Genomic DNA, 13,219 nt, shown 5'->3' on the forward strand with positions numbered 1-13,219 from the left:
GGTTGGGGGGCAGGGAATGCAGGGGTAGGGGAATTGGGGGTCAGGCGTTAACGCAGGGGATGCGGGGGTGGGAGGTTGGGGGGCAGGGAATGCAGGGGTAGGGGAATTGGGGGTCAGGCGTTAACGCAGGGGATGCGGGGGTGGGAGGTTGGGGGGCAGGGAATGCAGGGGTAGGGGAATTGGGGGTCAGGCGTTAACGCAGGGGTTGCGGGGGTGGGAGGTTGGGGGGCAGGGAATGCAGGGGTAGGGGAATTGGGGGTCAGGCGTTAACGCAGGGGATGCGGGGGTGGGAGGTTGGGGGGCAGGGAATGCAGGGGTAGGGGAATTGGGGGTCAGGCGTTAACGCAGGGGATGCGGGGGTGGGAGGTTGGGGGGCAGGGAATGCAGGGGTTGGGGAATTGGGGGCAGGCGTTAACGCAGGGGATGCGGGGGTGGGAGGTTGGGGGGCAGGGAATGCAGGGGTAGGGGAATGGGGGGCAGGGAATGCAGGGGTTGGGGAATTGGGGGGCAGGCGTTAACGCAGGGGTTGCGGGGGTGGGAGGTTGGGGGGCAGGGGATGCAGGGGTAGGGGAATTGGGGGTCAGGCGTTAACGCAGGGGATGCGGGGGTGGGAGGTTGGGGGGCAGGGAATGCAGGGGTAGGGGAATTGGGGGGCAGGGAATGCAGGGGTAGGGGAATTGGGGGCAGGCGTTAACGCAGGGGATGCGGGGGTGGGAGGTTGGGGGGCAGGGAATGCAGGGGTAGGGGAATGGGGGGCAGGGGATGCAGGGGTAGGGGAATGGGGGGCAGGGGATGCAGGGGTAGGGGAATTGGGGGTCAGGCGTTAACGCAGGGGATGCGGGGGTGGGAGGTTGGGGGGCAGGGAATGCAGGGGTAGGGGAATGGGGGGCAGGGGATGCAGGGGTAGGGGAATGGGGGGCAGGGGATGCAGGGGTAGGGGAATTGGGGGTCAGGCGTTAACGCAGGGGATGCGGGGGTGGGAGGTTGGGGGGCAGGGGATGCAGGGGTAGGGGAATTGGGGGTCAGGCGTTAACGCAGGGGGATGCGGGGGTGGGAGGTTGGGGGCAGGGAATGCAGGGGTAGGGGAATGGGGGGCAGGCGTTAACGCAGGGAATGCAGGGGTAGGGGAATGGGGGGCAGGGAATGCAGGGGTAGGGGAATGGGGGGCAGGGGATGCAGGGGTAGGGGAATGGGGGGCAGGGGATGCAGGGGTTGGGGAATTGGGGGGCAGGCGTTAACGCAGGGGTTGCGGGGGTGGGAGGTTGGGGGGCAGGGGATGCAGGGGTAGGGGAATGGGGGGCAGGCGGGGGGCAGCCCGGGCTCACCGCGAAGTTGTGGTAGAGCTGGTAGGTGAGTAGCGGGTTGGGCAGCTCGCGGAAGTACAGCTTGCACAGGGAGCTCACGCAGTGGATGTCCTGCAGGTAGGTCGCCCGGCCCAGCTCTGGCACCCGCTCGCTGTCGAACTCGTGCCTGATGGAAGGGGAGAGCGGGTATGGGTGGGCCAGCGTCTGCCCCCAACCCCTGCCCCCTAACCCAGCCACCCAACCCTGCCCCCCAACCCTGCTCTCCCGTGCCCTGCCCCCTACCCCCTGACCTCAATCCCTCCCCCCAACCCTGCCCTCCTGTGCCCTGCCCGCTACACCCTGACCTCAATCCCTCCCCCCAACCCTGCCCTCCTGTGCCCTGCCCGCTACACCCTGACCTCAATCCCTCCCCCCAACCCTGCCCTCCTGTGCCCTGCCCGCTACACCCTGAGCCCTACAGTCTGCCCCCAAACCCTGCCGCCCTGCCTCCTAACCCAGCCACGCAATCCTGCTCCTTACACTCTGCCCCCCAACCCTGTCCTCTAACCCTGCTCTCCCATGCCCTGCCCCCTACACCCTGCTCCCGTGCCCTACAGTCTGCCCCCAAACCCTGCCGCCCTGCCTCCTAACCCAGCCACCCAATCCTGCTCCTTACACTCTGCCCCCCAATGCTGCCCTCTAACCCTGCTCTCCCATGCCCTGCCCCCTACACCCTACACTCTGCCCCCCTGTGCCCTACAGTCTGCCCCCAGACCGTGCCGCCCTGCCTCCTAAGCCAGCTCCCCCGGGCCCAGCCCCCTAACTCTTCTCCCTGCACCCTTCTTCCCTTGCCCTGCCTCTTCACCTTACCCCCTAACCTTGGGGGCCAGTCTGGTACCACCCCACACAGTGCCCTGAACCCCCCAACCCTTCCCTATCTGTTGCTGTGCCCTGCGTCTGTCCTGTGCCCAAATCCCCCCGCTGCCTGCCACTCCCCTGTGCCCCCCCCCCCGCTAGGCACCCCCAGCTCCCCGGGCCCCACCGCAGCTTCTGGATGTTGGAGGCGACACCCGAGAGGCGATAGATCCCGTCCACCAGGCCATGCTTCTCGATGAACTCTGAGCAGCAGCGCAGGACCTGGGGAACTGCAGGAGGCACGAGGTAAGCAGATGTCATGGGAATGGACGGCGGCACCAAGACCTCCAGCTCCAGGCCGGGAGGGGGTGGCGGGGGGGCAGCATAGCTGGGGGATGGGATGTGGCACCCTGTAGCGCCAGGCCGGGAGATGGGTCGTGGCCAGGGCGCACCCAGGGGGGATGGGAGGCAGTGCCCCGTAGTGCCAGGCTTAGAGACAGGGTGCAGCCAGGATACGGGGTGCAGCCGGGGGGGATGGGAGGCAGCACCCCATAGTGCCATACCAGGAGATGGGGCATGGACGGAGGATGGGGCGTGGTCAGGGGGAATGGGAGGCAGTGCCCCATAGCGCCAGGCTGTGGGAGGGGTGTGGGCAGGGGGATGGGAGGCAGCACCCCATAGCAACAGGCTGGGAGACGGGGTACAGCCGGGGGATTGGAGGAAGTGCCCCATAACCCCGGGCAGGGAGCCGAGATCTGGCCAGGGGGATGGGAGGCAATCCCTCACAGCACAAGGCCAGGAGAAGCAGCGTGGCAGGTGGATGGAGATAACACCCTGTATGCCAGGGGTCTCACCATCGTGCCCCGAGTTCAGGAGGTGCTCCCCCAGGTCGCAGCCGAAGACACGCTCACGCAGGATCCCGCGCTGCTTCAGTCGCTGCTTGCTGGGCCGCGACTTTATGAAGGTGCGAAGGAAACCGAGGAGCTTCCCGTGCTTCTTACACACTGTGTCACGAACTGGGAACAGCCGCACATAACACTGCATGAGGACAGCTTGCCCGGCACTGGGACACAGCCACCTCTGGGGCGGGGCAGCTGGGAACAGCCGCACATAACACTGCACGGGGACAGCTCGCCCGACACTGGGACACAGCCACCTCTGGGGCGGGGCAGCCAGGAAGAGCCACACAACACCGAACAGGGATAGTTCACCCCACGCTAGGACGCAGCCACCTCTTGGGCAGGGCAGCCAGAAACAGTGGCACATAACACTGCATGGGGACAGCTTGTCCAGCACTGGGATGCAGCCACCTCTGTGACGGGGCAGCCAGGAACAGCCGCACATAACACCTCATGAGTATGGTTCACCTGGCCCTGGGACGCAGCCACATCTGGGATAGGGCGGACAGTAACAGCCACACATAACACCACATGGGGACGGCTCGCTCGGTGCTTGGACACAGCCACTTCTGGGGTGGGGCAGCTGGGAACAGTGGCACATAGCCCTACACAGGAACAGATCTCCTGGTTCTGGGACGCAGCCACCTCTGGGGCGGGGCACCCTGGAACAGCCGCACATAATACTACACAGGGACAGCTCGTCCGGCGCTGGGATGCAGCCACCTCTGGGGCAGGGCAACCAGGAACAGCCGCACATAACACCACACAGGGACAGCTCACCCAGTAATGGGACGCAGTCACCACTGAGGCGGGGCAGAGGGGAACAGCCACACATAACCACCACAAGAGGATGGTTCACTTGGCCCTGAGACGCAGCCACCTCTGGGGCAGGGCAGCTGGGAACAGCCGCACATAAACCCGCACGGGGACGCAGCCACCTCTGGGGCGGGGCAGTCACGAAGAGCCACACATAATACCATATGGGGACAGCTCGTTCGGTACTAAGATACAGCCATGTCTGGGGCAGCGCAGGTGGGAAAAGTGGCATATAATGCTGCATGGGGACATATTGCTACGTGCTACCCCAGGGCAGTGGCCTTGTCCTCTATCAAGGCAAACACCGTGGCAGACACACTGCTGACCATTTTCAGCAGAGTGGAGTTCCCCAAGTGGGTCCTTACAGACCAGGGGTCCAACTTCATGTCAACCCTGCTCCCGTGCTTGTGGGAGCAGTGTGGGGTCCGGCACTTCTCGGCCTCAGCGTATAACCCTCAGTCCAATGGGCTGGTGGAGAGGTTCAATGGGACCCTAAAGATGATGCTGAAAACCTTTATGGACAAGTATTTACCCCACCTGCTGTTTGCACACAGGGAAATGCCCCAGGAATCCACAGGGTTTTCCCCATTCGAGTTGCTGTATGGGAGGAGAGTGAGGGGAGCCCGGACTTGATGAGGGACGAGTGGGAAGGGAAGGCCTCCCCCGATGGAGAATCAGTGGTGGAGTATGTACTGACCTTCTGGGAAAGGCTCGTGGAGCTTATGGGCTTGGCCAGGGGAAACCTAGCCAGGGCACAGAGGAAGCAGAAGGTCTGGTACGACCACTCAGCACATGCCCGCTCCTATGGTACCGGGGACCAGGTGATGCTTCTCATCCCCATGAGGAAGAATGATCTGCAAGCTGCCTGGTCATCAGACAGGTAAACGAGGTGAACTGTGTAGAGGAACTGTCCACCGGGTGCTGCATTCATACCCCGTCCCCTGTGTGCCCCCAAACTCCAACTGGCCTGGGCTCACTAACCTGGCTGTTCACCAGATGGAGACGGGAGCCAACCCCCCCATCAGGTGTTCCCCATTCAGGGTCTCTGAGAAAGCAGCCCAGGACTTGGAGAGACAGGTCGGAGACATGCTGGATTTAGGGGTGATCCAGCCGTCCTCCAGCCCCTGGGCCTCTCCCATAGTGCTGGTCCCCAAGAAGGACGGATCAATCTGGTTTTGTGTGGACTATCGGAAGCTCAATGCCGTCACCATGTCCAATGCCTATCCCATGCCTAGGTCCGATGAGATCCTTGACAAGTTGTGGGGTGCCCGGTACCTCACTACTATGGATCACACCAAAGGCTACTGGCAGGTGCCTTTGGACCCAGAGGCCAGGGCAAAGTCTGCCTTTCATAGAATCATAGAATATCAGGGTTGGAAGGGACCTCAGGAGGTCATCTAGTCCAACCCCCTGCTCAAAGCAGGACCAATCCCCAATTAAATCATCCCAGCCAGGGCTTTGTCAAGCCTGACCTTAAAAACTTCTAAGGAAGGAGATTCTATCACCTCCCTAGGTAACGCATTCCAGTGTTTCACCACCCTCCTAGTGAAAAAGTTTTTCCTAATATCCAACCTAAACCTCCCCCACTGCAACTTGAGACCATTACTCCTTGTCCTGTCCTCTTCTACCACTGAGAATAGTCTAGAACCATCCTCTCTGGAAACACCTCTCAGGTAGTTGAAAGCAGCTATCAAATCCCCCCTCATTCTTCTCTTCTGCAGACTAAACAATCCCAGTTCCCTCAGCCTCTCCTCATAAGTCATGTGTTCCAGACCCTTAATCATTTTTGTTGCCCTTCGCTGGACTCTCTCCAATTTATCCACATCCTTCTTGTAGTGTGGGGCCCAAAACTGGACACAGTACTCCAGATGAGGCCTCACCAATGTCGAATAGAGGGGAATGATCACGTCCCTCGATCTGCTCGCTATGCCCCTACTTATACATCCCAAAATGCCATTGGTCTTCTTGGCTACAAGGGCACACTGCTGACTCATATCCAGCTTCTCGTCCACTGTCACCCCTAGGTCCTTTTCCGCAGAACTGCTGCCTAGCCATTCGGTCCCTAGTCTGTAGCTGTGCATTGGGTTCTTCCGTCCTAAATGCAGGACCCTGCACTTATCCTTATTGAACCTCATCAGATTTCTTTTGGCCCAATCCTCCAATTTGTCTAGGTCCCTCTGTATCCTATCCCTGCCCTCCAGCGTATCTACCCTCCTCCCAGTTTAATATCATCCGCCTTTACCTCCCCCACCCCCGGGCTCTTCGAGTTCCTAGTCCTGCCTTTTGGCCTCAAGGGGGCACCTGCCACCTTCCAGCGCCTGGTGGATCAGTTACTAAGGGGGATGGAGGACTTTGCTCTAGCCCAGTGCTTCTCAAGCTCTCTGATGTGCGGGACCAGCAATTTTTTCCCCCAACGTGTGCGCAGACCAGCAGCTGATGGCTCGCGGACCGGCACTGGTCCGTGGACCACAACTTTGAGTAGCACTGCTCTACCGTATATTGACGATATCTGTGTCTTTAGCCAGACCTGGGAGGACCACGTGTCCCAAGTGAAGAGGGTGCTGGGTTGCCTCCAGGATGCAGGGCTGACCATAAAAGCTGGAAAGTGCAAGGTAGGGATGGCAGAGGTGACATACCTGGGCCACAAGGTGGGGAGCAGCCACCTGAAGCTGGAGCCGGCCAAAGTGAAGGCAATCAAGGACTGGCCTGCTCCCCAGACTAAGAAGCAGGTCCAGGCTTTCATTGGGATGGCAGGGTACTGCCGGAGGTTTGTGCCCCACTTTAGCTCCCTGGCAGCTCCCCTCACGGAGCTTTGTAGGAAGGGAAAGCCAGACAAGATGGTCTGGACCAAGCAGTGCCAGAGGGCTCTCTGTGTGCTGAAGGGGGCACTTATCCAAAGCCCGGTGCTGGTAAACCTGGATTTTAACAAACCCTTCCTGGTGTTCACCAACGCCTCAGACACCGGGCTGGGTGCGGTGCTGATGCAAACTCATACTAAGGGGGAGAGACACCCCATTGTGTACCTGAGCAAGAAGCTGCTGCCCCGGGAGTAGCACTATGCAGCCATAGAGAAGGAACGCCTGGCCATGGTGTGGGACCTTAAAAAGCTGAAGCCGTATCTATTTGGGTGGCACTTTACTGTGTACACTGACCATTCACCCCTGATGTGGCTGCACCTAATGAAAGGGGCTAATGCCAAGCTGCTGACATGGGGCCTTCTCCTCCAGGGTTATGACATGGAGGAAGTCCATGTGTGGGGGAGTGCCAATGTTATAGCCCATGCTTTATCATGGGGCGGGGGCCCTGAACTTCCCCAGGTCACTGGCTAAGTGACCCCGCTCAGTTCAGACTCGAAGGGGGGAGAGATGTGACTAAGTGGGGGATTTTCGTGGTTTTTTCAATGGTTTGCATGCACAGGGGGTGGGACTCAGTTTCCCTGGGCATTACTGGTTTAACGAGGTGGTGGAAGAGGGAGTTTGTTGTTACAGAGGATCAGCCGACAGAACTTGGGACCTTGGCCAATGGCCGGGAGAATGGGTACCCCAGATACTGGTGACCTGGCGACCGGGATGCCCAGCTCAGACGCCACAGCCAGTGGGCTGTGCAAAGTGGACCCTGGTCAGCTGACCAGCCAGAGGGGTACAAAGCAGGGCTGAGAGGAGAGGAGCCCCAGGCGACCCTATTTACCTGGACAAAAGACAAAGGACAGAGGCGGGGCTTGGGGGCAGGTGATATCGGATGCCCAGCTGGAAGGAGGAGTTCTCTGGGCTGGCAGTGGAGAGCAGGCAGAGCCCCCCTGGATGCAGGGGAGGCTTAGATGTGCTGTGCTGGGGGAGGCCAGGCCTGAGGGCCCTGAGAGTTTCCTCTGCTGGGTTCAGACGCTCAATAAACCCTCCTGTGTTACACTGGCTGAGAGTCGCTCCGGTCTAGAGAACGGGGGGCATTACTCCCTCTGGGCACGGAGGTCCTGGGGGTCCAGAGCGAATGGACTCCCTGAGGGGGCCCATGGAGAGAGTCAGGCGTGCTAAGGCTCAGAGGTGCGGTTCCAGGATGTGGAGGGGCTTAACCCCCAAGACAGAGTGGACCCCTGTGAAGGGCTGTCTCACTGAAGGGGGTTCCCCCCAGGGACCGTACAGGGCCAAGAGTGGGTACGACCTGGGAGTCTGTGACAATCACCACATGGGAACAGCTCGCCCAACATTGGTACGCAGACACCTCTGGGGCAGGGCAGCTAGGAACAGCATCACACGCCACCACTTGGGGACAGCTTGTCTGGCCACCTCTGGGGCAGGGCAACAAGGACAGCAGCAAATAACACCACGCGGGGACAGCTTGCTTGGCACTGGGACGCAGCCACCTCTGGGTTGGGGCATCTGGGAACAGCCGCATGTAACACCTCACAGGGACAGCTTGCCCACCGCTGGGATGCAGCCTCCTCTGGAGCAAGGCAGCCAGGAACAGCCGCACATACCACCACACGGGTACAGCTCGGCTGGTGCTGGGAGGCAGCCAAGCTCCCAGGCACCCAGGCCACCTCACCTCCTCCTCCTCCGTCTCTGCCTCCTCCCCTGAACGCACCGCATCCCTGCTCCTTCACCTATCTCCCAGTGCTTGCCACCACCAAACAGCTGTAGCAAGCTCTGGGAGGGAGGGGGGAGGAGGGGAACGTGGAACGCTCAGGGGAGGAGGCAGGGAAGAGGCGGAGCCAGGGTGGGGATTTGGGGAAGGGGTTGGAATGGGGGCAGGAGGGGGCAGGGCTGGGGTGGAATTGGGGTGGGACTGGGGGCAGAAGGGGGTCGAGCACCCACCAGCACCAGTAGAAGTCAGCGCCTATGGGGCGGGGCATCCAGAAACAACTGCACATAACACCACATGGGGACGGCTTGCCCGGTGCTTGGACGCAGCCACCTCTGGAGTGGGGCACCCGGAAACAACTGCACATAACACCTCACAGGGACCGTTCGCCTGGCGCTGGGATACAGCCCCCTCTGGAGTGGGGTAGCCAGCAAAACCCGCACATAACGCTACACGGGGACAGCTTGCCCAGCGTTAGGACACAGCCACCTCTGGGGCGGAGCAGTCGGGAACAGCCGCACAGAAACCCGCACAGGGAGTTTCGCCTAGCACTGGGACACAGCCACCTCTCGGGCACAGCAGACAGGAACAGTTACAGATAACACCACACGGGGACAGCTCACCTGGCACTGGGATGCAGCCATTTCTGGGGTAGGGCAGACAGGAACAGCCACACAACACCACATGGGGACGGCTCTTTCTGTGCTGGGACAAAGCCACCTCTGGGGCGGGGCAAGTGGAAACAGCTGTATATAATGCTGCATGGGGACAGCTTGCCCAGCGCTGGGATGCAGAATGTTATTGTAGTGTTTCCCCCTGCCTCCCTTGTTTAGGCCCTCTATACCAGCTGTACTTACCCAACGTCGGGGAGAGGGGCCCCTGAGGCGTGAGGACCCCAGGGATGCTGGTGCCCATCCCGTCTGTGTCTGTTGGGGGGAACAGAGGGGAAGAAAAGGGGTTGGGATGGTGGAGACAGAGCCCCCCCCCCCCCAGCACCCCAGATAAGGGTCACCCTGGGTCGCCCCTCCATGGAGCAGACATGGCCCAGCCCTGCTGAGCACCAGAACCCAAGACGTGTTGCAGAGTGCCGGAAAGACCCTGGAGTCCTTGGGGAGACCCCAGCTAGGGGGGAAAGGATGCCCCCATATACCAACCCCCATATACCCCCTTACCCAATCCCTGAACCCCATCCGCTCTGCACCCTGACACCCCAGTGCCCCCTGCCCCACTGCTATATCCCATCCCCTCCATAACCCACAATCCTGGCTACACCCCTACACCCTGTCCCCTCCATACCCCAACACCCCCTTACCCCACCCCTGCATCCCATCCCCTCCGTACTCTGACACCCCAGTGCCCCCTAACCCCTGTCCTCTCCATACCCCCACATCCTCTGCCACACCCCTACAACCCAAACCCCCGGACACCCTTTCACCCCCTTACCACACCCCACAACCCATCCCCTCTGTACCCTGACACCCCAGCACCCCCTAACACCGTCCCCTCCATACCCCCATAACCCAGCACCCCCTGCCCCACCCCTACACCCCATCCCCTCCATGCACCCACACCCCAGTACCCTCTGCCCAACCTCTACACCCTGTCCCCCCACACTCCTGCCCTACCCCTACACCCCGTCCCCTCCGTGCCCCCAAACCCCAGCACCCCTTACCCGCCTCCTCTATACCTCACAATCCAGCACCCCTTACCCCACCCCCTCCTTACCCCAACACACCATCTCCTCCCAACTCCCTGCCCCCACCCCAGCTTCCCAATATCCCCCATACACCTGCACCCCTCACCCTGTCTCCCCCTAAACACCCTGCCCCCTACCCCCCCAAGTCCCCAAGGCCAGGAGGAGCAGCACCCCAGCTGTGGGACCCAGGCATCACCTGCTTTGAGCCCTAGCGCCAGGCGGTCCGGAAAGAGCTCAACACACTCGCTGGGGAAGAAGCCGACCTGGCGAGACAGACAGATGGAGTCAGGGTCCACTGCCCCACCCCCAATAGCTGAACATGGGGGTGTGATGTATTGACATGAACTGTGACTGTGTAGATCATTGTTGCAACCAATGTCCTATAGTGGCACCAAATCTTGTACAAAGGAGGTCAAGCAAGGTGTCTATGAAAAGGTTATGATCTGTTGGTTATGATTATGCTGTCTATATGCCTGTATCATTTTTTAATTTAAAGTTATAAGTATTGGCTCTATACTGTCTGTATTTCAAACTTGTGCTATGCTGGGTGACACCCCAGACAGTGTGGCATCAGCACAGCCTAGCCTGCTTGATGGCCCATTATGGACCATCAGCTACACAACTGACCCATTGAGAGAAGGTGGATACACCTTAGGACTCAGCAAGGCAGCAGGGACCTGCCTATGGAGAGAACTCTGAGGCTTTCAAGCCGTGTGCTGGCCAGCTTGTGTTTAAAACAAAGGACGCACAGGCTGCATGGTAAGGGACTAGAAAAGGCAGCTGCATCTTCTCCATCTTGTCTTCAATCCTGCTTCTTATCTCTGGAGGAACTGTGCTACAAACTGAAGCTCTGAACGAAGGACTGAATGACCCATCCCAGCTGTGGATGTTCTCCAGAGACTTGATTTGAACCTGCAGCTTATTCCATCGCTGCTACAAGCCTGAACCAAGAACTTTGCCATTACTTTGTGTAATTGATTTCTTTAACGAATTTTAACTCGCATCTATATTTCTTTATTTTTATGAATAAACCTTTAGATTCTAAAGGATTGGCAACAGCGTGATTTGTGGGTAAGATCTGACTTGTATATTGACCTGGGTCTGGGGCTTGGTCCTTTGGGATCGGGAGAACCTTTTTTTGGTTACTGGGGTATTGGTTTTCATAACCATTTGTCCCCACAATGAGGGGCACTGGTGGTGATACTGAGAAGAAACTGGAGTGCCTGAGGGAATTGCTTGTGTGACTTCTGGTTAGCCAGTGCGGTGAAACCAAAGTCCTCTCTGTTTGGTTGGTTTGGTGTGCCTTAGTAGTGAAGGAACCTCCAGCCTCGGGCTGTGACTGCCCTGCTCTAAGCAATTTGTCCTGAACTGATACTCTCAGTGTGTCCTGCCAAAGGCTGCTTTGTTACAGGAGGATCCCCACACGCTACCCCAAGACGGACACCCACTCGTCCCGTGTGGTAAATTCCTGCCCCACCCCCCGGATGGCATGGGGATCTGTCCATGTGACATGATGGAGGCCACTGGACACGATGAACCCCAGGGCTGAATCTGGAGCAGCCAAAGGTGTGAACTCAATGTGCATTCCTTAAACTGAATTAAGCCCCTGGGTGGGTGCTTAGCCTCCCAATGGCAGCAGTTCTTCCTAATCCACTTCCAAAGGGAGTGACGCTCACCCAGCTGCTGCCCACTCCCATTCGGAAGGAAAACGTTGTGATGAAGTGGAGTTTTCCTCCTTGTTACATTGTACATGAGCCTATGTGAGTCTTACTGTTTTGCATGAATATTGTGTGTGCCTCAGTTTCCCTGTGTACTGCACCAATGCCTTGGTAGTGGGAATAAGGGTGTGTGACTTTTGCTGAGACCCTTGGAGCAGTTGAGGCAGCTCCAGCTGCCTGCACATATGTTATGGCTTCATAACTTGAGACCCGGTAGAGGGGTGTGACCAGGGGACACATTGCCCGGGAAGCGAGACAAAGACCAGGAGGGAGGGCTACAGGTGTGTTGGAGGTCAGGTCTCTGGTAGCTGGGCAGTCAGCTTTGGGGGACTTGGAGACGGGGGAGTCCAGGGCATCCTGCCCGGGGTCCCCCCAAAATAGACTTTGCTGAAAGTCACTGATTTCTGTGCTAACAAACTCTGTTCTTTGCTGTGTTCCTGTCGACTAATAAGCCTTCTGTTTTACTCACTGGTTGAGAGTCACTGCTGGCTGCAGCGTGGGGGTGCAGGGCTCTCTGACTTCCCCAGAGGTCCTGTCCAGCTGGACTCGCCAAGGGGAAGTGTATGGTATGAACAGGGATGCTGCATGCTCTGAGGTCAGACCAGGAAGGCCATAGCCAAGGAGGCTCCTTGCTGTGGGCAGTGTGCCCTGAGGGGAGTCACGCCACCCCAGAGTCCTGACTGGCTTCATACAGAGCATGTCCGGCACATCGGGCCTGTGACTCCGTCACAACTTCCACACCGCCATTTAACTAATCCACTTTAACATCCAATCTGGATTAACCTACTACCAGTGAATCCAGATTAACGCACCAATCGCAAATCTGGATTTCTTTCCTAATCCATTTTCCTAGCAAATCTGGATTAACCCACCAACAGTGAATCTGGATTAACCAACCTAGAGTGAATGTATATTACCCCACCAACAGCAAATCTGGATTTCCTGACCTAATCCACTTTAATAATGAATCTGTATTAAACCATCACCAGTGAATCCAGATTTCCTTTCCTAAACCACTTTAACTGCGAATTCGGATTAACCTAACAACAGCAAATCCAAATTAATTTACCAACACTAAATCCGAATTAACCCTCCACCCGTGAATCTGGATGCCCGTTCCTGCGTGCCAATGGCTATGACAGACCCTCTGCCCCCAGAGCCCCCTGGTGTAGATGCAGCCTACGCCAACAGAGGCTCTTCTGCAGGCGCATACATACACACCCAGCACGGCACACCGATGGAAGCCCTCCTCTGTCGACACGGCTGGGTCTGTTCTGCTCTGGCCTGGGATGGGAAGGTCTGACACCCCAGACTGAGGGAGCTGTACCAGGATCAATTTTCAGAGTAGACCAAGCCCAAGTTAAATCGCATTCAGTT

At 58.6% G+C, this 13,219-nt stretch overlaps 1 protein-coding gene across 1 annotated transcript in view; it reads right to left on the reverse strand.

Annotated features, from left to right (window-relative positions):
* The window catches only part of ARHGAP33 (Rho GTPase activating protein 33), a 49,740-nt gene that overhangs the window by 19,587 nt on the left and 16,934 nt on the right, over positions 1 to 13,219 (reverse strand). Inside the window, 5 exon segments of the mRNA XM_075122953.1 lie at positions 1,326 to 1,470; positions 2,326 to 2,428; positions 2,993 to 3,154; positions 9,286 to 9,354; positions 10,321 to 10,387. Coding sequence (XP_074979054.1) covers positions 1,326 to 1,470; positions 2,326 to 2,428; positions 2,993 to 3,154; positions 9,286 to 9,354; positions 10,321 to 10,387 — 546 coding nt within the window.

Source organism: Caretta caretta, chromosome 24 (genome assembly GCF_965140235.1).
Source record: "Caretta caretta isolate rCarCar2 chromosome 24, rCarCar1.hap1, whole genome shotgun sequence".
NCBI lineage: Eukaryota > Metazoa > Chordata > Testudines > Cheloniidae > Caretta > Caretta caretta.